The 23687-nt window shown below is 37.4% G+C and overlaps 1 protein-coding gene across 1 annotated transcript; it reads left to right on the forward strand.

The window, feature by feature from the left end:
* The first annotated feature begins 2820 nt into the window (after positions 1 to 2820).
* LOC110213545 (cysteine-rich venom protein-like) lies at positions 2821 to 20300 on the forward strand. The gene is given in 8 exon segments (XM_020993929.1): positions 2821 to 2880; positions 4655 to 4736; positions 4739 to 4767; positions 8629 to 8719; positions 10653 to 10798; positions 12780 to 12874; positions 13800 to 13888; positions 20173 to 20300. Coding segments are annotated over 8 exon segments (720 nt in total).
* The last annotated feature ends 3387 nt before the right edge of the window (positions 20301 to 23687 follow it).

A 23687-nucleotide genomic window follows, 5' to 3' on the forward strand; every position in this document is an offset into this window, starting at 1 on the left:
TGATGAGTGAAGTTAGATCTACGCTTTAAGAAAATCGTTTTGACACTTGAGTGGAAGACAGATTGACTGAGGAAAAATGAGAAATGTAATAGTGATTAGAAGGCCGTTACAATAATCTAGGTGAGACGTGATAAGGATTTATACTAGGGTGATGGCTATGTGAGTGGAGAGAAGAACCTATATAAGGAAAGACTGTAGTTGTTCTTCAGTCTTTTCAGTCATGTCCAACTCTTCATGACCCCATTTGGGGGGTTTTCTTGACAAAGACACTGAAGTGGTTTGCCATTTCCTTCCCTGGCTCGTTTTACAGATGAGGAAACTGAGGCAAACTGAGTTAAGTGACTTGCCCAGGGTCACACAGCTACTAAGTGTCTGAGGTAAGATTTAAATTCAAGAAGTCTTCCTGAGTCTAGGCCTGGCACTCTATCCATTGCACCACCTAGCTACCCTTAGGGAAAAAAAATGTTATGAAGGAATAAAAAAAGACAAGATTTGACAGTAGACTGTACACATAGTGTGAGGAATTGAAAATTATACTAAGGTTGTAAGCCAGGGTCACTAAAAGGATGGTGGTGCCCTGAACAATAATAGGAAAGTTAGGAAAAAGGGACATGTGGGGGAAAGTTAATAGTTTTTTTGGACATGTTAAATTTGAGATACCAATAGGACATTTAAATTGAAGATATTCAAAAAGTAGTTAATGATATGAGATTGGAGTTCAGGAAAATGGTTAGACCTAAATAGGTAGATCTGGGAATCAGCTGCATTAAGGATGAAAATCAAAACTTACGGGAGTTGGTGAGATTCCCAAATGAGATTATATCTAGAAGAAGAAAAGAAGAGGACTTAGGACAGAACCTTGGGGGACACTCATAGTTAGTGGGCATGACCTAGTTAAAGATCCTTCATAAGAGACTGAGAAAGAAAGATCAGACAGGTAAGAGGAGAGCCAGGAGAGAACGATGTCATGAAAACCTAGAGAAAAAAATGAATCCTGAGAAGAGGATGATTGACCTTTTCAGATGTTATAGAGAGGTCAAGAAGGATAAGAATTGAGAAAAGGCCATTAGAATTGCCAAATAAGAGATCATTGGTTACTTGGCAGAGGGCAGTTTAAATTGCATAATAAGTTCATAACCCAGAATACAGAGAGCTAAGAAATGAGTAAGAGAGGAGAAAGTAGAGACACTTAGTATAGGAGACTTTCTTACAAAGTTTAGCTGAGAGAGAGGAGAGATTTAGGACAATAGCTAGTTGGAATAGTTAATCAAGCAAAAGTTTTTCTAACAGTAGAGTACACATGCTGATTTTGTAAACAGCAGGCAAGGCATTAAAAGTAAGGGAGAGATTGAAGATATGAGAGAAAGAGGGAATAATAATGGGTATAATCTGATAAAGAAGACTGGAGAGAATAGAATCAAGGGTGCACACAGAGAAGTTTTCCTTATTGAGGAAAAGGGATATCAGAGATAAAAAGTAAGGAGGAAATAGTGGAGCAAGATATTCAAGTGGTATGAGATGAGGAGGAAGGGGAAAGAAGGATCAGCATGCAGGCATGGCTTCAATTGAGGGCATGAGGTGAATTAAGAGGTGAAATCCTCAGTTGAGAGGGTAGGAGGGGATAAAAAGATCTAAAACAAGTGTTGTCCTAAAGTGTACTGAATCTATTAGGAAATTGTAGAAGGATTGTCTTCGTGCAATGAGAGGCCAGTTGAGTTAATACAACATAAATCTGTAGTAGATCTTATCCACTAGTGGGTTTTGAGAAAACTCCCTCCACCAACACAGGCTAGTATCTTCTGTGCAATTTATAATCTCCAAGTGTTGCTTGGGACACCAAGGGTAAGTGATTTGTCCAGGTTCACACAGCAAAAATGTGAGAGGCTGGACTTGAATTCAGGTCTTACCAACTGAGTCCAACAATATAACCATGCTTTCCTCTACCCTTAATAGCCATCAACACATATGCACTGAATTTCAACACTTGGAGATTTGCCAGTCAGTGTTCTCCAACAATCAGAAAGTGAACTAGTTCCTTGGGGCCAGGTGAAGAAAATAACCACCATCGTAACTATGCCAAGCACTTTGATTGAGTGGGTGGAATGTTAGAAGGTACAAACAAGCTTATTATTGAAACCATGACTGAGCTGATTGTTTCCTTTAAAAGCTAGATCAGTGATATCTTGGGTTTTTAGTTTTTATATAAATACATTGTCATTTTGAGCTTAAGGGAGACATGTTAGGGCTCCACAGCACAGAGAGATTCTTAAAAATCATTGCCTAACATAGTTTTTTAGGTGCACATACCTAGAGATGTGAAGAGGCAACTAAAAGCTTTACAGAGGTAAAATTTGTTTTCAAAATTTGCGTGTTTATACATGCATACATGTGCATGAATATGTATATGGAGGGAGGGAGGGAGAGAGAGAGAGAGAGAGAGAGAGAGTTTATACCTAATGTAAATTCACAAGGATAAAAAATATCCCTTCAGAAATAGGTAGGTAGAAATGGGCTGGAGTCTTAAAGGATGGAAAGTCTATACTATAGTTTGGCAAAAAAAAAAAAGGGGGGTGGGGAGATAGAAATCATTTTTAGCAGCATTCCTTGGTCTAGGTGTAGAGATGTAGGCACTTGCCAAGGATATTTGTAAGGATAAATATGAAAGGCTCAATCTAAAGAGAAAATTCTGAATATCATAATCAAGAGGCTTAGCTTAGTGTCCTGAACAGATGGATTCTCAAAAGGTAAGTGATGTTTAAAGGGACCCTTGAGGCCAAACAGTTATGTGAAGTAAAAGAAATTACTTTTCCTCTTTCAGGGATGGGTCCACTCGTTGTACTGATGTTTCTGGCCACTGTGATCCATCCATCTACAGGACTGGTAAGGAATCCAAATGTTTCTAACTTTAAAGACCCACTCCTAACTTCAATGTGGGATGAGCAGAGTGAATGAAGATTCACAATTTGGGGACTCATAAAAAGAAAAGCTCTTCACCAGGGATCCTTGGAGGAGCCCATTATTAATGTCATGATGAGGAGTCAAGAATCAGAACAAAAATAGGAACTAGTGAATGGAACCAGAAAAGGTGAGATGTTGAGTATTCTGACTTGAAATGAGTAGCATATAAATTATATAAAAACTTCAAAATGGCACTAAAGACAGTAAGACATTGTAGTAGTGGTTAGAAAGCCAGCCTTCCAGAGAGTTAGGAAAACTTGAATTCAAGATCTGCCCCTGAGACATACTGGCTATTTGACCATGACCAAGTCACTTAACCTTGCAATGCCCCAGTTTCTATGCCAGGAATTCTCCACACCTGTCACTCAATAAGCACTTAGTATGTAAATAACTGTGAAAAACAAGATATTCAAGGCATCTCAAAAGTCTTAATGTAGTTTTTAATCTGTTGAAGCTTAAAACTTTTGGGAAACCCTACATACAGAATAAATTAGAAATAATGAACAGAGGCACTAGCCTTAGGGGTAATTGGGAAAGGATTGTTGTTGAAAATGGGATTATTGCTGGAACTTGAAGGAAGCCAGGAAAGTCAGGAGACAGATGAAAAGAATTATAGGTAGATAGAAAAACTTTTGCTTGATTTAACTATTCCAACTAGTTATTGTCCTAAATCTCTCCTCTCTTTCTCAGCTAAACTTTGTAAGAAAGTTTCATATACTAAGTGTCTCTACTTTCTCCTCTCTCACTGATTTCTTAGCTCTTTGTATTCTGGGTTATGAACTTATTATGCAATTTAAACTGCCCTCTGCCAAGTTACCAATAATCTCTTATTTGGCAATTCTAATGGCCAATGAAAATGCCCAGTCAAGACATGGAGTATTTTGAATGAGGAACAACAAAGAAGCCAGCATCTCTGGATTGTAGAGTACACGGTATTACATGTAAGTGAATTAGAAAGGTAGGAAGGGGACTAGGTTATGAAAACCTTTGAATGCCACACAGGAAAGTTTATGCTTGGTCCTGGAGGTGATAGGGAGCCATTTGAGTTACTTGAATAGGGAGAGATGACATGGTCAGACACATGCTTTTAGGAAGATTAATTTGTCAGCCAACGAAATCCCAGATTCAAACTAAATATTTAAAGAATGGCAAAAATGCTATCATGAATATTATTTTTAAGCTAAGAACTCATATTTTTTTTTATCATAAGTGTAGCACTAAATGTTGTAGCCCTCCAGGAGACCTATGTCTGAGGGTACATATATTGCTAAATTATCCTGGCTCCTGTCAAACAACAAACACTAACCCTAAAGCAGAGGTTCTTTAATTGGAATCCCAAGTAGTTAAAAAAAAAAGGATTTTAGAGGGTCCATTATCTTTGATGTGGAAAAATACATATTTATTTCAATATAATTGGTTTTCTCTGCAACCCTAATGTATTTATTTTATTTAAAATTTAATTTTAAATTTTAATTTGATTAAATTTAAAATAAAATATTTTATTTAAAATTGAAATTTAATTTATTTAAAATCATTATCTGGAAAGGGTCCATAGGCTTTACCAGAGTGTCAAAAGAGTTTATGACAGTGTTAGATTAAGTTAAAGAACACCTCAACAAACAACTCTAAGGACTGAGATGGACCTAAAGTACAACACAGCAAATAACATATTGATCTCTGTATGATTTTCTATTAGAATTTTACACTTTATAGCAATTTGTTCACCATGAAAGCAGAGGTGCAAAAGAAGATCCTTGAATGGCACAATAATATAAGAAGATCCCAAAGGCTAGCAATATGCTGAAAATGGTAAGTCATACAGAGAGGGAAATATGTTAAAAGTAACCCCACAACAAAAAGCAGGCTACGTGTTCTTTCTGCTTAAGAAATAGAACTAGCACAATTTAGGAAGTACTCTATGGCCAGTGGCTTTGTGAAGCCTCTGTCCATGGCCTTATGCTGTTCAACATTTTTACAAATTATTTGGATGAGTCTGTCAATCAACATGTATTTATTAAGCCCCACTTTGTGCTGGGCACTGTGGTAAGTGTTAGGGGAAAAAAGAAAAGGGAGGGGAAACTTCCCTGATCTCAACCTAATAGGAATAAGGACACAGCATAACTAAAAGATCTGAAGATGAAATGAATCTGTAATGGAGGTAGGTGAGGGAATAAAGAGGATAGCTAATATGCTGGATAACAGAACCAAAATCCAGAAATGACAATGATAGACTAGAATGTTGGGCCACGTGTAATAAATGAAATGTAAAGGAGATTAATAGAAAGACTTATTCAATTGTGCAGATAGAGAATGGGGAATAAGCATGGCTGGATATCAGTTCATGTTTAAAAAAAAAAAGGCTGGTGGTTTTAGTAGACTGAAACCTTGATATAAGTCAACAGAGTGACAAGGTAGCAAAAAAAAAAACAAAACCTTAAACTGCATTAAGAGAGGCAAATCATTCAGGATGACATGAGAGTCTTACTCATTGGGTCAGATCATATCAGACCATACTGTGTTAAGTTCTGGTACCATGTTTTGGGGAAAGACATTGACAAGCTAGAATGCATTTAGAAGAGGAAGATCAGGATGTTGAAGGGACTGGAGATTATACATATGTTGTGAAGATTATGCCTTCAATTGAAGGAAATGGAATTTTATTTAGAAGTGACATGTTAACTGTCTTCAAAGCTTTGAAGCATTATTATGTAGAAAAGGGATTTAACTTACCCAGCAAGATATTGTTGTTAACGTAATCACCAGTGTTCATCAGCTAAAAATGCTATGTCTAATTGTTATCTCTCTTTTTCCCCAACAGTACAGGTTCAAAGATGTGATAGAGCCAGCTCCTACTGGCTCCTGAGGGCCAATTTTTTTAAATTTTCAGTGTGAGCATTATATCTCAGTAATCAGCAAATGATAATACAAATCAGAAATTGATCTATTGTTCTGATGATTGCCTAGACCTAAGAAAGCAATAAAGAAAATGTTAATAATTCATATTAAACTTAAAAGTGTGTCATGTATTCTCAGAGAGTTAGTTGTTAAACACCGGCACACCACTGAGTGAAAAGTAGGATAAGTGGCTCTTAGAAACAATGGCTAGAAAAGTAGGAAAGGAGCTCTTCTAGTTGTCAGAATTATGATTGGATACTCCCCAGTGGCCTCGTCTCAATAACTCATGTGTCTGTAGACTCACAGTACAATGGTAAGAGATTTGGAGCCAAAATGCCTGGGTTCAAATCCTAATTCAGCTCCTTACTACCTATACAACCCTGGACAAGTCATTTAACTTTTCTGGGCCTCACCTTTTTCCTCTATTAAAATTAGTGGGCTAGACCAGATACCTCTCAGCTCTAAATATATGATTGCATCTTCCTATAATTCCCTAGGATATGGATAGAAAGTCCAAGGAGGGGAAGTGTGATGTGAACTCTTCTCACCACAAGTACTAGCACGTATATAATTCTCTCCATGGTCCTGGATATGACTCTAAATAAATGACCCCTTTATACACCAATCCTAAATCTAGACAATGGACACTCATTCAATGCTCTGGGCTGGCTAGCACTACCCCCAATGAATTTACTCCCTCACCTATTCAGACCTCTGATTCTTTATCTAGAAAATGAGAACTCTTATAGTAGATGAAGTATTAGGTTCCAAACTACTCTTTATTTTAATATATCAGTGGATCTACTCTCACTGATTGTTCCACCCACCCCATGACACAGATAACAGTTATCTTATCCTGTGTGACTCTTATGCATGCCCTTCTACCAATCCTCTACCATTATTACTAAGAGCCTTGCTTTTCAACCTTTTGATATTACTTGGAAGCCAGAGCAGCATGTAGGCTGCCTATTCTTGCCATATACCTAAGTACCTCCCTATCCAGTTATACATCTCTTGGATGATATGTTTTATGCTGTTTTGTTTGTTCAAGTCATCATTCGTAATGTACTGTAGCATCTTTTTACTCATTTGCATCTTTCCACTGCCCTTTAAGAGATCTATAATTTTATTTCTTGGATATCATGGGTTTCCATAATTCTAAGCTAGAGTCTAATATTCTCTAAATCAGGGGTTCTTAACCTGTGGTCTATAAATATAATAGAGAGATAGATAAAATGTATTTCAATGCAATTGGTTTCCTTTGTAATTCCATGGATTTTATTTTATTGGCTTCACCAAACTACCAAAGAGGTCCATGACACAAAGCATGTTAAGAACCCCTCTTCCAAATAAATGAGAACAAAGCTGGAAACTTAGCAATAACACTCATGCTTGTAGAGATAATGTCAATGTGTTTCTAATCTGCTAGAGGTCAAGGAATCTCTCAGGGATGTCACTTAGAACACTACAATTTTTGTAATTCCAAAATAATATCTGGAAGTAAGGTACCCTTCCCCAGAGGTTTGTTCTAGTCTTAGGATAGTTTTGCTTTAGTCAGCAAAAATACTGAACAGGTCACTCAGGTAGAATTAGACTACCTCAAAAGTACAGTGGAAAGTTTACGTACCAATCTAGTAAGGTTATGTTAATTTTGACAAGTTTCCAGGAGTAATGAGTAGACTAGTGCCTTGGAAACTGTCATTTTACCTTGGTTTCACTCAAAACCTTATGGGGATAGTCTAGTTTTTTCCCCTCATGCTATTCTATTCTGAATCTGTATGTTCAGGTTTTGAGATCTAATAAATAGTGCCCTTTCAATAGCAAGATCACCATTCTGACATATGTATAAAATATGTGGGATTTTTTTAACTAACTGATTTTGCCTCTGCAGGCAAAACAATTCAATGAGTGTTCTGCAGTGATCTGAGATCAACAAGTTTATATCTGTTCTTATGGCTCTCAACAGTCACCTGGTTGAGGAGTAACACTCCTTTTCCTCATCACCTACAGCCAAAAGAAATAAATCCCAAAAGTTGACTATCAGCAGGTCCAAGAAAAATGCTATCATCCCCTTCACCCTAGGACAGGAACATATGAAAAAGTTGATAGCTCTCATCTAGTGATGCTTATTATCCTCATGTGAGTTCAGTCAAAATAAGATTTTCTAGTGTATTAATATGATTTGGGTTGTGAGTTCAGCACAGCTGTCTGAGAAGTCCATGGGGTCCCCAGGATACCACACCAGCAAGTGCAGGAGATCTACCTCCATTCTTCCCTGGGTCAGGTGGTTCAGTCACTGGATCACAAAATCTTAAGATTAGAAAGAGTCCTAGATACCATCTAGCTTAATTCTTTGATTTTAAAGATGAGGAAACAAAGGCTCAGATAATATATGTGACCCTGTGTAATGTTGTACAAATACATAAAATATAAAGGTACATATAGACATATGTCCATATGTGTGTGTATATATACATATGTATATATAGCATTTTGCTTGAAAAGAGCTTGATTTCCTATTATTTTCATTAACAGCCCTGTAAAATGCAAAAGATATTATTATTGGCATAGTTACAAGTGGCATATGCTGGATGAAAATCTCAGTCTCATGTTTCTAAGCTAATGAATAGAAAGAATAGTAGGAATAATGAAAGAGTCTGCAGATATACAGACCAATTGGGAAGGCTGTTGCATTAGTTCAAGCTTGAAAGTTAAGAGATGATCCCATTTCTGGAATAAAAAATGTAAAATAAAATATGTCCTTTTTCCACTAAGGAATGGAGTAATGAATCTGCTTCAAATGCTCAAATGTGGGCAGATAAATGCAATATGGAAAATAGTGAGGTTTCTAAAAGAACTACTAATGGTAAGTAAAGATTTACAACCCATATACTCAGAGACTTTAGGAATGTCTTGAAAATAGCACTTTAAAGGTATCAAGATGATTAGAACTTTGCTCCAGGACACTGAAACTAACTAGTGGGAACTAAGTTCTTGCAATCTTTTAGAAGGTTAAAAAAAAAACACACCTGAATTTAGTACCTATTAAGCAAGAATAATACGCTAAAATAGAAAGCAACCAGAAAGCACTATCTTCCATACCCTGGCTAAGTTCTTCCTTGATCCATAAAGTTACCAGCACATTCATTCACCATAGAGGCTTTTTTTGAGGTAACATTTCAGCCAGTCAATTAGCATTTACTATGAGACTACTATATACCAGACACTATACTCAGCTCTGAGGATACAAAGAAAGGTCAAAGATAGTTCCTGCCCTCAAGGACCTCACAATCTAATGGGGGGAAGCTATCATATATTTAACAGACTGAAAAATAGAGGGAGAGCAAGAGAGATACTCAGAATAGGGGCATGCTGAGGTCTTACAGCCAAATGAGAAATTATGAGATGGCTACGTGGATACAGACAGAGATTTCTAATATCCATCCTCCACCCTCTCCAATCACCAATAAAATCATGGGACTAGATCCTCCTCCCAAATATGCTAGATACTAAGTACTGGGAGAGCTATAAAGACACAAAAGTCATAGTCCCTGTCCTTGTGAGCTAGTAGACATAGTTAAGACTCATACACCAATATGGCACAAGTCAGAATTTGAATGCCTAAGAGGAGTATGAATTGTTATGAGAGCAACTAAAGGGAAAAAATCTTTAAGCTTGGAAAAGGGGGTACAGAGAAAGAAATTATGGAAGACTAAATGGGGGGGTAGTGTATAAGCCAGGTCTAAAAGAAAATGTTAGCTGTTAACAAGCAGAAATGGTTGGGATGTAACAGTGTGAAGAGCAGACAGCAAGGGTCACTTGAGGGCCTGGGAACAATCCAGGCCTATCTTCATATGTTCATATTCACTTCTCAGGTAACTCCAAGTTTCTTATAATTTCTATTAAGAAACATAGAAATTTAGAGCTCTAAAAGATCTCATGGTGACAACCAATTTCTGCCTCCTTGTAAGAGCAGAAGACAAGCATGTACAGTGGAAGGTGCATTTGACTCTGGACTCAGAGGACTTTAGTTTGAGATCCTGCCTTAGATACTAGCTGCCTAGGTGGCAGTCCTTAGACAAGTTACTTCACCTCCTTGAGCCACTATATCCTCATCTGTCAAATGAAAGAGTTGGCAAAGATAGCTTTTGCTGTCCTTCCCAGCTCTAGATCAGAATATGCTAGGAAATAATGCTCAGAGTTTCTGCTGCTAATAGCTCTATGCTAACATAAAGTTCATTTTATAGCATACCCCAAAATAACAGATCTACTGTAGACAATTAACTGATAGCTTAGTGGTCTGAAAGTCATACAGACCGAAAATGTGTAATTTGCGCCCAGGTTGCAGTGTATGCACTTAAATAAACATTTATGAGGCAGGCCATTATTCTTTTTTTTTTAATTCATTTTTACAGATAATTCACAAACGTGAATATAGCAGAAATTTAAATACAGATTAGCAATGAACTTTCCACACAACTCTGTGAGATACTTATTGCAAAGATTATCGTTCTCATTTTACAGAGAAAGAAATTGAGGCCCATGGCGTAAATGGCAAAACTAGAAAGTATTACAGCAGTTTTTAAACCCAGGTTCTTCCTAAATTCAGGTCATATCCTTTCCAAAGCACCAAAATTTCTCTACTAAATGTAAAAATTAAGGAATAGCCAGGGAATATGATTAGTTCAATATCAAATGGTAACCCTAGGGCAAATACATACCCATTTTTATTTATTTCTGGTTCTTATCTTGTACCCTTAGTACAATTAGGGAGTCTGAACTATTTTTTCTCTTCTCAGGTACAGTATGTGGTGAAACCTTATTTAGATCAAGTTTTCCTGCCTCCTGGGATGATGTCATCCTTGTTTGGGAACTAGAGAAAAAGAATTTTATTTATGGAGTAGGGGCCATCAACAAACGTGGCCATTATCTTGCTTACACTCAGGTATGAATTATAGCACTGTGACCTTTCATTGATTATCTATCGAACAGAATAGAATTCATCACCCAACATAGAGCGTTGAGTACAATAGGCTGTTCACTGATCTTTGTTGAATGAACGTTGAATGCATCTAGTGTATTTCCCTTCTCCATCCTAACCCATGCCAAGAAAGATAATTATATTCCTTATGTGGTACATTTTTTACTTTTGACCATCAGAGTCAGTGTCAGAATATGGTGGAAAGACCATTGGCTTTGAAGTCAAAGGGTTTAGGTTCAAATCCTACTGCTGACTGACACTCTATTTGACCTTGGGCAAGTCACTCAATCTCCTGGGGACCCAATTTCCACTGCTTTAAATTAACAGGGTTGAACTTGAAGACCTTTGAGGTCCCTTTCAGCCCTGAATCTGTGATTCTATGAGCTACTGAGTACCTCACCCCAACGCCTTATTCTCCAAAAAGCCAATGCTTCTTGGTGACCTGAGAAGTGGTATATTTAAGATAGATGTTGAGAAGACCCAAGTTAATCTGAGGCAACACTAAGTAGGCAAATGTTGTATTTTATGTTCTTCTGCCTCTTTTTTCTGGGCTTGGAAGAAGATAATACTCCAACTCCTTTTGATTATCTTTCCCCAACCAGAAACCTACTTTGGCATGTAGTAGTACCCTTCTTTAGATAGCTCTCTTAACTGTTCAGAATGCGCTTCATGCATCTACTGATTTTAATCTTCTCCATGGGATAATGGACAAATGATGATGTGAGTGCTGCAGTGGTACTTCAGCATATTAAAATACCCAGAAGTGCTATTTTGGGTGAATTCCCTCATTGAATAGATTGCCTATGAAGGACTTATGGAAATCACTAGCTCTGGAGTCAGAGGACTTGAGTTCAAATCCTACCTCTGAAACTCATTACCTCTGTGACTTTGAGAATATCATTTAGCTCACCTGGGCTTCTGTTTGCTCATTTATAAATGAAAGATTTGGGTTAAATGACCTTTGAGATCACTTCCAGTTCTAGATCAATGATCTTGTGATCCTTTGACTTAGGAATTATAAACTTCTTGATGGCAAGGAATGTCTTTTGCCTCTTTTTGTATCCCCAGGGCTTAATACAGTGCTGGCACATAGTAGGTGCCCAATAAATGTTTACTGATTGATCAATTGAAAGACATGGAGAATATTGCATTGATGGAGAAAGTATGGAATGGTTACCATTTATATTGTTATGAGGTCATTCAAAAATCTGAGTGAGAGGCCATATGTAATGGATGGAAAACTGGTTACAGAGCTGGGTTTATGTCCTGCCTCAGACACATTCTATGTAACTCTAGCCAAGTCACTTGATGTCTCAATATTCTAGGCCTTTCTCTAAGACTCTAAGTTGCAAAGTGCTGACTGCATTGATAGAGAGAGTTCCCTCAGCTATACCAATGAAATCATAAGTTCAGTCCCTATCCCTAAAGGAGACAATAAAGAATGAAAAGCCTGCCTGGGGATTAAGATGGGTGGCCACAGGGAGACAACCCTGGAACCAAGAGAAACAATCAAATGAGAGATTATCAGGATCCATTTAATTCCAGCCAACAATTTATTAAGTGCCTACTATGTACAGTATACTATTTGGCTATATTCTGAGGATATAGAGATAAATAAGACCCAGGTCTTATTTTCTAAGTATTTACAATCTAATGAGGGATAGGGGTATAAGGATAAGTACTAAAATAACCCTGATATATGAGAGATACTGAAAAAGAGAGATCTAGACAAAGTGCTAAGAGAACTCAGGAATCAGAATTTCCTTTCATATTGTATGAGAAGGAGAAGGTTGGAGGTTGAGGGGTAGAGGAAAATTGCAGGGAGGAAAGGGATAAGAAAATACATCCAATAAATAGGGGTCATTTAAGCAGCTAGGATAAAGTGCAGGCTGCTAATTAACATGAGCAATATTGATTGTGAACAATTTATTTTTTTAACTTATAGATGATCTGGTATAGAACTCATAAAATTGGATGTGGTGTTTCCCTGTGCCCAAACGATGCATATAAATACTTTTATGTATGCCAATACCGTCCAGTGTAAGTATGGTTGTCATTTATTACTGGTCACTTTTCATTGATCTTTATTGAAATTACATCACATGACATTCCACCTCCACACGAGTTCTCCTTATTACAGCAAGGTGAAATCTTATTCTGAGGTGAAGACAGAAACCACTCAAGTACTTTCAGATTTAGACTTAGGATTCCAAAGGGATGGGCCTCATAGAACCATCTACATTGCCTAGACCCCAAGGCCTAAATGATATGTGACTCTTTTTCTGTAGGTACCAGACATCGGGTGACACTAGAGGAAGGTTGAAGGTGAGTTACGCCTTAAATAGTCTTGAAACAAAGTACCTTCAATTCTTGTGTGCTAATAAAAAAAAATGGAAGATGGTTTAGCAGTAGCAGATGTTAAACTATATTATAAAGCTGTAATTATTAATACTATCTGGTAATGGCTAAGAAATAGAAAGGTAGATCAGTGGAACAGAGTAGACATCCAATTTACAGCAGCAAATAAGTACAGTAACCTTATATTTGACAAGAGTAAAGACTTAAGTCACTTAACTTCTCTAGTTCTATTTCCTCATCTATAGAATGAAGATGATAGCAATATATGCATACTATGCCTCCTAAGATTGCTGTGAAAATCAAATAAGATCATATATTTCAAATTCTACACAAACACAATTCATACCTTTTGTCATATTTTCTCATATTTTTTGCCTCATGCCATATTTCCCCATGACACAGTCTTCTGCCTTTTTTTTGATGCAAAAATGAATTCTTTAATGACTAAATATGGTAACTTTCCTGCTTGAAATTCAGAGTCAGAATTCTGTATACAATTTATAGTGCTTTTTATAAGAATTTAGCCTCTATGGGGGCTATGCTTTGGGGCTGGTGAATATCTATGATAAATTTACTCTTTTAAAACACTTCTTCTTTTGCCATGCAGAGGGAATAAAGTCTCTTCATTAGCAACCCCCTACAAGAAAGGTGACAGATGTGCTGACTGCCCTCATTCTTGCCAAAATGGACTCTGTAGTAAGTTTAGAAAAATAATTAATTCTCTTTGTTTCTCTTTCTTTACCTTGGGTGTGTGTGTGTGTGTGTGTGTGTGTGTGTGTGTGTGTGTGTGTGTGTGTATGTGTGTGTGTGAGAGAGAGAGAGAGAGAGAGAGAGAGAGAGAGAGAGAGAGAGAGAAAGATTACTAAAGTTATCCATCAATGTTCCATCATAATATGGAGATGACCTTGGGTTCTCAAAAGCTGTGCTATCTTGAAAGTAGATTCCACCAATTGGAAGGGATTTTGAAAACAAGCCTGGTGATGAGCTATGTAAGGAAGGGGGGATACCTCCCTGACACCCTCAATTTATATAAAGGCATGATGTTTTAATATCTAAACAAGATATTCTGTTTTCTGACATACTTTTATCAGCATAAATGATTATTCAGTTGGTTCAATGGAAACATTTTGTGATTAGTTGTAAAAGTCAGTCACACTCCCTAGGTCCATATAGAAAAATAGCAAGTCAGTCCAGGTTTGGACCAGCGTCTGAGGATCATTTGGCTAAGTTCAGAGAGGCTTAATCATCAGCCTCTGAAGATCTGAATTGGTGAATGGAGTATAGATAGTAATGAAATCAGTGTCATGAAACTTTAATTCACACATACCCCATCCCTGAGATCATTACACCCCACTTGTCTATTTTTGGATATAAGAAGGGAGAATGTGTTCCCAGAACAGAACTAGGCACTTCTCTGAAAACTTCCTGTAATATATATTATATGTCAAAATCTAATTCAGAAGCACTCATCATATCATAGCATATATGTACGTGACAGTGGTTAGGAGTTAGGAGTTATTTGGCTGAAGGGGAAAACTAACTACTCCTTTCTGGCTATCAGTCTTGTGTGGAGAGAGCTACTCTTTCCCATTCAGGTCTCTCAGTGGCCACAACTTTTCCCTTATTCAGTGCCCTCATTATACCCCCAAATTAAGAGGCAATAGGAGGTAAATTGCCTGTGCCTACTGTATCAGAGGAGCTTCCTTCTACTTTTAATTCCAAGCCCCCTCCCAGCAAAAAATTGCTGGATAATCCCCTCCTAGACAATCCAGATTCACTTAATCTTTTCTCTGTGGTGGGGGCACTATAATAATATGTGTCAACAAAATTTATTTTATTTGACTCAAGCCCCTAGCAATGAAAAACCCAGTGAAAACCCCAGAAAGAGAAGCTATTTCTCTGTGGATGTGTCCTTGAGTGACCATGGCCTCCTTACTCACCTCCTGTTAATCTCCCAAGGACACACATGCAATGAACAATAGTTTAGAGAAATCTGTTTCTTTTAAGTACACAAAGCAAGTCCAGGAAGCAAATGGACTCTTAAAGAAATGAGAAATGAGATATAAGCTCAGCATGAGAACAAGAATGAGCTAAGGGAGGGGAGTAAGATGTTTCAACAGCTTCCTTCTCAGCATCAAAGGCAGGCACAACCATTTTCTGTTGCTCCAGGTAGAACCTTATTATTCAACAAATACCTTTTCCTGTCATCTCACCCATAGTCAGCCTCTCACCCTCTGCTTCTACCTTGTCAAGTCTCAGCATTATCAATATACATCTTCCCTTTTACTGTGCTCCCCTGAGTCAATCTCTCTCAATGTACCCTTAATGAAATTTTAAAAAAACTTTCTCAGAATAGACTCTAGTTCTCTTTCTTCACACCTCCATATGCTCAGTCTTCTGGGATCAAACACAAGACCTAAGGCCCTTAAATTACATCCTAATGCTTTTAAATTGGCCCAAGAAATCATAAGCACTTTACAACTGAATATTCTGAGGCCACTGTGATGTCTCTTTTCCTGTTCCATCCTATAATATCTTCAAGTTTTTCCTGACCTTTTCCTAGTTCTGTTTTGGGAAGAAATTCTTTATTTTATTTTCATTAATATATTAAAAATAGCATTTTAAATTATTAAGCAAGGCAGTAATCATAAACTGCTACTTACGTTAAAATTATTATTAGGCAAAGATTGTCTTCAGTATCTTCCATCTTTCCTCTTGATACCCTTTCTTTTTTCTCTTTGTTTATTTTTTAACATTCTTTTCAAATTTTGAATCCCAAATTCTCCCTCCCTCCCTTCCACCCCTTCCCCACCTACTGAGAAGGCAAGCAATATGATATCAATTACACATGTGAAATCATGCAAAACATATTTCCATGTTAGCCATATTTCAAGAAAAATAAAGTGAGAAAATTATACTCCAATTTGAACTCAGAGTTCATCAGTTCTCTCTCTGGAGACGGGTAGCAATTTTCATTATGAATACTTTGGAATTGTCTCGGAACATTGCATTGTTCAAAGTAACTCTTGCTTACCCTTTCACTCACACACATATACAAGCACACATACACATATGCACATACAAACATACACAGAGTCTAAAGCAATATCACACTGTCTAGAGACTTTTTGCTAATATGTTATCCTCTAGGAATGTCATCTAACAAATATTTATTGAACATTCTATGTAAAGGACCTTGTACATAAAGATTTAAGTTAACTCTGTTAAAATACATAGAGACAGCCTGATATAATGGATAGACTGCTGGCTACAGTATCAGAAAGACCTTGGCTCAAGTTGACCTCCAACAAATTCTGCTTCTGTGACCCAGACAAGTCAGCCCAGAGTACTTTAAAACCATAAATTGCAGAGCACATGCAGATCTGTATTGGTAGAGAAAGTTTCTCACCAGGAGCTTTCTAACCCAATGGTTAGAGAGTGATTTTTTTTAATGTCGTGTACCTTTAGAGAAAGTCATTGAAGAAATGCTTTAATATCACTCTGAACTGTACCTACGGCTATGTCTGACACTGACTCCATGGCCTGCCTTCGAGGAATAGAAAAGTTTCATACCAATCCCTTCTGATCCTGTGCCCTCTGGCGTTTCCCTCCATCTAATAAAGTGACTTTGTGAGGAAGGAATCAGGCCAACTGAGCTTCCTGTTATTTAATTAATCAATCAGTCATCAGACATTTGACTGGTTACCCTCATCGTGCTGACTGACAATAAGCAACAAGCATGTATTAAGCACCAACCATGTGTCTACCACTATGCTAAGCTCTAGGGATATAAAAGCAAAAACATAAATTAATCCCTACTCTCAATCAGTTTACATTCTCTTGGGAGAGACAACATGAATGTATATAGGTATATACAGAATGCTCTTCTTATACTTCTTCAGAAGTGGGTTCATTCAAAGAACTACAGAATCGTAAAACCTCAAAGGTGAAATGGATCTCATATACAATCTAAAAACCTATACAGGAAAAAGATTCCCATCCCCCCTCACAACATACCCAGCAAATGCAAACACAGTCTCTGTTTAAAGACTGCTGGTAAAGGGAAACCCATTATTTTCCAGGACAATTAACTCCACTTTTGGAGGGCTTTCATTGTTAGGAAGTCAGGAAACCTGAAGTTTCTTCCTTACAACTTCTACTTGCTGCTCTTAGTTCTGCCCTCTGGGGTTAAGGGGGAAGGGAAAGAAGGGAAGGAAATAAGCATTTGTATAATGCCTACTACCACCAGGTATTGAGCTAAGAGCTTTAAACATATTAACTCATTTGACCCTGTGACAGGGGTGTTTTTATTATCCCTTTTTTACAATTAGGGAAATTGAGACAAAGGGAGGTTAAGTGACTTGCCCAAGGCCACACAGCTAATTAGGAGGCTGAATTTGAATTCAGATCTTCTAGACTCAGTTCTCTATCCACCATGCCATCTAGTTGCCTCCAGAAGAGCAATGCCTGCTCCGTCCGATAGCTGGTCTCCAGATGTAGTCTCACCAGGGCAGAGAATACAGGAGAACTATCATTTCTTTCCTTCTGGACATGATACCTGTCAATTTAGCATGTGATCATATTAACATGTTCTGTTTCGCAGTTTGTTGATCCATACCGAGCTTACGATTTCCCAAGTTCTTGTTTATTAGAAAAAAGGGCTGTTTGGGGCATGTCTCCATATCTTGTACTTGTGAAAATTTCTGAACCTAAGTATAAGACTATACATTAATCCCTATTAAATTTCATCTTCTTATATTCAACCCAGTGTTCTTACCCATAAAGATCTTCTCCTTTTTATCTTATCATCCAATGAGTTATCTATCCCTTCCAATTTTGTGTCATCTGTAAATTTGGTTAACATCTATGTCTTCATTCTAGTAATTAATTAAAAAAATATTAAAAAGTAGAAAGCCAAGCAAAGATCCCTGAAACTCTGCACTAGAGACTTCTCTCCCAGTTTACATAGGCAAAACAGAGCAAGAGAGAAAGAGACATACAGAGAAAGAGAGACAGAGAGAGAAACTCTCTGACTTCCTTCAAGTCCCAGCTAAAATCCCATCTTTTTCAAAAAGTTTTTTTCTAACCCCCCCTTAAGTGCCTTATCTTCATTGATTACCTCTAATTTATACATTATCACATATGTATGTAACATATGTGTATATTATATGTATGTGTATATATCATATGTGTGTCATATGTAGATATAGATATACCTAGTTTGTACATAATTGTGTTTATGTTCTCTCCTCTATGACTGTGAGCTGTTTACAGGTAGAGACACTCTTTGTCTTTTCTTTGTATCCCCAGGGCTTAGCACAATGCCTGGAACATGATAGGTTCTTAATAAATGTTTCTTGACTTTACTAAGAGTTCATTATGTGCCAGGAACTAGGCTAAGGGATGAAAAGATATAAACACAAAGAAAAAAAAAAGAGCAAGTTCCTACCCTTTAGGGGCTTACTGTCAAATGGGAAAAGATTACATACAAAGGAGAAGTGAATGGAGTGGGCATGTGGACAGGACAGGATTTGTTATACAGGTCTGAACTCCAGCAAAATAAGGCAAAACTTTACCTGTCAGAACCAAGAGACCTGGATTATCTTGGACTTAATCACCGAGTCCCTCATCTGTTTCTGTTTCTGTCCAGGTGATCCATAGTGTAATTTTAATTACAATATTATTTCTGTTTCTATTTGTATTGATCATTATTTAAATATTAACAGGGTATGTGCCTAAAGTCAATCATTCCATGTTGCTTTCTCCCCCAGGGGTGAAGAGCCTGTGGCTGTGAGGCCACATGTGGCCCTCTAGGTCCTCAAGTGTGGCCCTTTGCCCTGAATCCATACTTCACAGAACAAATCTTGGACTCAGTCAAAAGGCCACACCCAAGGACCTAGAAGGCCACATGTGGCCTTGAGGCTGCAAGTTCCCCACCCCGTCTTAACCCTTCCCATATTTTTATAGAAGTGAAATGTAGTGAATATATTCAGTATAAAGTGAATGTCAAAGCAACTTTGTAAGGGAAAATTAACCTAAAGGAGGCCTGAGAGTTGTGGAAAGGAATGAAGGTAGTTTCATCTTTGCCTTGGTGCCAAGGGTGCTTTAAGGTTTGCAAAACAATTTATAGACAACATCTCATTATCAAATTATATGTTGATTGTATATGAACCTAGGATCTTTTTATTTGCTCGTCACACACAACACTCCATCATCGCCATACTTTCATTTTATTTGTGTCTCATACCTGGAAAGCACTCCTTCACACTCTCTACCTAATAAAATACTGACTTCTGCCAAAGCTTAACTCAAGCTATACCTTCTACATAAAGGTTTTCCTGTCTAATTCCCCTCCCCCTCCAACCCAGTCACTAGCACCTTCCCTCTCTAAAATATCTTGTACTTATTTATTATTCATATACTTTTATATGTATATGTTACTTCCTCTGATCAAATGAAAATCTATGGGGGCAGAGACTAATCCATTTTTGGTTTTGTAACCCAGAGCCCAGAACATATTAGGCACTAAATAAATCCTTATTAATGGATTGAATGAAGATATAAACCACAGTAGTAAATAGTACACTTGTAATGTATATGGCCAAAAAAAATACTTGGACAAAAGAAATCACTTGCTTTTTCAGGGGTCTTTCTGGCTTTGTGGGCCTCTAGTATACTATATAGCATTTGAGAATTCAAGGTCACTTCCATATCACTGCAAGATTCTAGGTAGGCATTTTAATATCATATCATATAGTATACAAAGAGTGTGGCATAGGAGATGGAAAGTAATTTGAACTTGTTAACTGGGTACCTCATGAATGAGAACTTATTATATATTCTTTCCTTTAAAAAAAACTTAGGCCTATTTTCACTTTTATTCCTCCTAAAAGTCTCATTTAAATCATTTCTGAAATCTATATGATAAGCAATATATCTTGTATTTCGTAACAACTTTCCTTCTTTCTGCTTCACTTCAGCCAATCCTTGTCAGTATGAAGATAAATATTCAAATTGCCAAGAGTTGAAAGATAAGCTTACGTGTAACTTGAATGAAGTCAAGCTTTATTGTAAAGCTACATGCAAGTGTACCAGTGAAATAAAATAGAGTTGGTTTCCAGTTTCCCTCTGCTGTGGGACAATTATTTTAGAGCCAAGATGTAAGCTATGACTATGTAATACCTCTCTCATTGTATTTCCAATGTGTATAATTCCAGGTAAGACTATGATAAACTATATCCCTGTTTCTAGCTGGTATAATACAATAGATATAGATATAGATATAGATATAGATATAGATATAGATATAGATATAGATATAGATATAGATATAGATACAGATACAGATACAGATACAGATACAGATACAGATACTGATACAGATATAGATATAGATATAGATATAGATATAGATATAGATATAGATATAGATATAGATATAGATATAGATAGCAGATTCCCATTCCCATTTTGTAGTACATACTTGCAATATAAAATTGTATTCAGGCTTGTTTTCTTATTTGTACCGTTAAGAGTTTCCACTGAAACTGACCAAATAACAATTTCTGGTTCTTAATATTTTTTCATGGCATAATAAATCCTAGCTATCTATGTTGTATATGATTTTAAATTGGCCATTTAAAAATAGTAATAAAAAGTCTAAATTTTATTCCTTTTATGGCAGATTCACTTCCTTCATTTTAAAACAAATTATTAAATATGTGCCTGGGAATAAAAAGGAGCAGTTATATTTCAACATAACCAAGGAAATTTTGAAGAAAAGTTATAAGTGTTTTGTGGCATCCTAAGGTTAACTTCAACAGCTTTGATGAAGGGGAAAGATTTTCAGTAAAACAGGTTACCCATTTAGTATGGGGTCATTCCATGGGATGTCAAAGAATATATTACAGAAAAGTTCTACCAATACAGAAAGAGAGGCTTTACATCAGATATTCAGATGTTGCTCTGATTCTATAGACAACAATGATACAAAAGGGTTGACTTAACTTTTCAGGAGTATTCTTATGGCTTGAAACCACCACCCCCATCCAGAAGCCCACTGCATAGACTAGTACACTGACCCCAAAAGTCCATCTGAAAAATATGCCATCCAATAAGTATGCAAATGAGAATCTATATATAATAACCACAGATTCACAAATCTGGAAGGGACCTCAGAAGGTTATCAGATTCAACCTCTACCTGAAGCAAGAATCCTCTCTATATCTCCCCACAACCTCCTACTTTTCCCATTACTATAGAAGGCAGCACTATCCTCCTAGCCTCTCAGGCCCAAAACCTAGGAATCATCCTGGATTCCTTACTACATTTTCCCTCCCCCCACCCCATATCCAAGCTGTTGCCAAGGACTGTCCATTTCCACCTTTGCAACATCTCTGCAATATCCTCTCTTCTCCATTCTGACACCACCACCACTCTAGTGCAGGTCCTCATTACAACATGCCTTGATTATTGCAATAGTCTGATAGTGGGTCTGCCTCCCTCAAGTCTCTCTCCACTCGAATGCGTCCTCCATTCAGCCTCTAAACTGATTTTCTTAAAGCACAGGTCAAACCATGGTATCCTGCTTCTCAATAAACTGCCGTGGCTCCCTATTGTCGCCAAAATTAAATATAAAATCCTCTGTTTGGCATTGAAAGCTTTTTATAATGTCACCCCCTCCTATCTTTCTAGACTTCTCATAACTTACTTCCCAACATGAACTCTTAGATTCAGTGACATCGGCCTCCTTACTTTTCCGTGAAGAAGACATTCCACTTCTTGGCTGAAGGAATTTTCTCTGTCTATTCCCTATGCCCACAACTCTCTCCCTCTTCCACTCTGACTACTCACCTCCCCAATTTCCATTAAGTCCCAACTAAAATCCCATCTTCTACAGGCAGGTTTCCCCAACCCCTCTTAATTCCAGTGCCTTCTCTTCTAATTATTTCCTATTTGTTTTGTATATAGTTTGCTTTGTATACATTTGTCTCCCTCACTAAACTGTATACTTCTTGAGGGCAGGGACTATCTTTTGCCTCTTTTTGTGTCCCTTGTGCTCAGTGTAGTGCCTGGCATATAGTAGGTGCTTAATAAATGTTTACTGATTAATTGAATGAAGCTGTCAACTAGATTTCACTGGAACCAACACCACTTATAAGGATGACAAACGATATTAGAGGTTATGGAATTAGGATATGGTTACAAGGGTCCCGAGTTCCTCAATTACATTCTCTGGAGTGATTTAGAGTTTCTGGGGTAGGGTTCAGTTTGAATATGAGTTCACACTCCACTGCAAAACCTTCCCTGAAGGCAAATTAATTCAGTGCACATCCATTCACTCCCCACCTGAGGGCCTACAGTTCATTTTCTGGTCCATCAAAGTACCCTGACTGTATTACAGTGTTCAATAAGACCCGTAGTCCTACAGAAGCTTGATTTAGTATATAAAGAAGAGTTCTAAGAGTTCCTCTCCTGAAGTAAACCATTGGCTTGTAGAAAGTGGAATTTGTAGCTGGAAAGAATTGAGTTTGGATTCTACCACAGACACATAATAGCTGTGCAACCATAAGGAAGTCATTTAACTTCTCTGAGTTTGATTTTTCCCAACTGTAAAATGGGGATCGTCATAGTACATACCTCACAGGGTTATTATGAGGATCAAATGACATAGTATATGTAAAGTGCTTTGCAAGTCTTGAAGCAAGCACTATATTCATGTGAACCATTATTTGTTTATCTACTCATTCCTTCAACAAAATACACAACTCTTAACTCAGTCTTCTCTTACTGTGGTTCTCCTACCTAATTATGGCTTAACAGCCCTCATTTTAATGATGAGGTCCAAGGAGGTAGAGTAATTTGCCCGAGGCCACATACGGAGGGTCAGAGACAGGGCTCCAGAGAAACTACCAAGATCAGATCCCTTAAATAATGACAGAGTCTCTGTCTTTTGGAATCATTTCCATTGTTTCAGAGTCACAGGATCACAGAACCTAAGAGGTGGAACAGACTATAGGAGTGTCATCTCACCCAACTCGCAACTGCAGGAAGGATGAATGCATTCTACAATATTAATAAGTGACCATCTAGCCTTGGTTCCATCTACGGAAGGAAAAAGCATTACTACCTATGATATCCCATATCCATCTTTAAACTATTCTAATTATTGGAAAGTTCTCATTTAATATTAAGAATAGAAACTGGACCTGTGATTTCACTAACATAGAAAACTCCTGGGTATGGAAATAGAACTCACTAACTGTTCCCCCAAATGTTCCCCATCTTCCCAACTTTCCCATTACCATAAAGGACATTGCCAGAATTGTGTCACCCTTGGCTCCCTACTCACCCCACATATCCAGTTGCCAACCTTGTCATCTATGCCTTCATAACATCTCTCTTGCACATCCTCTTTTCTCTATTCATATAGTCCTCTTGATAATTACAATAGCCTTCTATTTGTTCGTTCTGCCTCAAGTCTCTCCCTACTCTA

This window comes from Phascolarctos cinereus, unplaced genomic scaffold (genome assembly GCF_003287225.1).
Source record: "Phascolarctos cinereus isolate Bilbo 61053 unplaced genomic scaffold, phaCin_HiC Scaffold_5;HRSCAF=322, whole genome shotgun sequence".
In the NCBI taxonomy this organism is placed as follows: Eukaryota; Metazoa; Chordata; class Mammalia; order Diprotodontia; family Phascolarctidae; genus Phascolarctos; species Phascolarctos cinereus.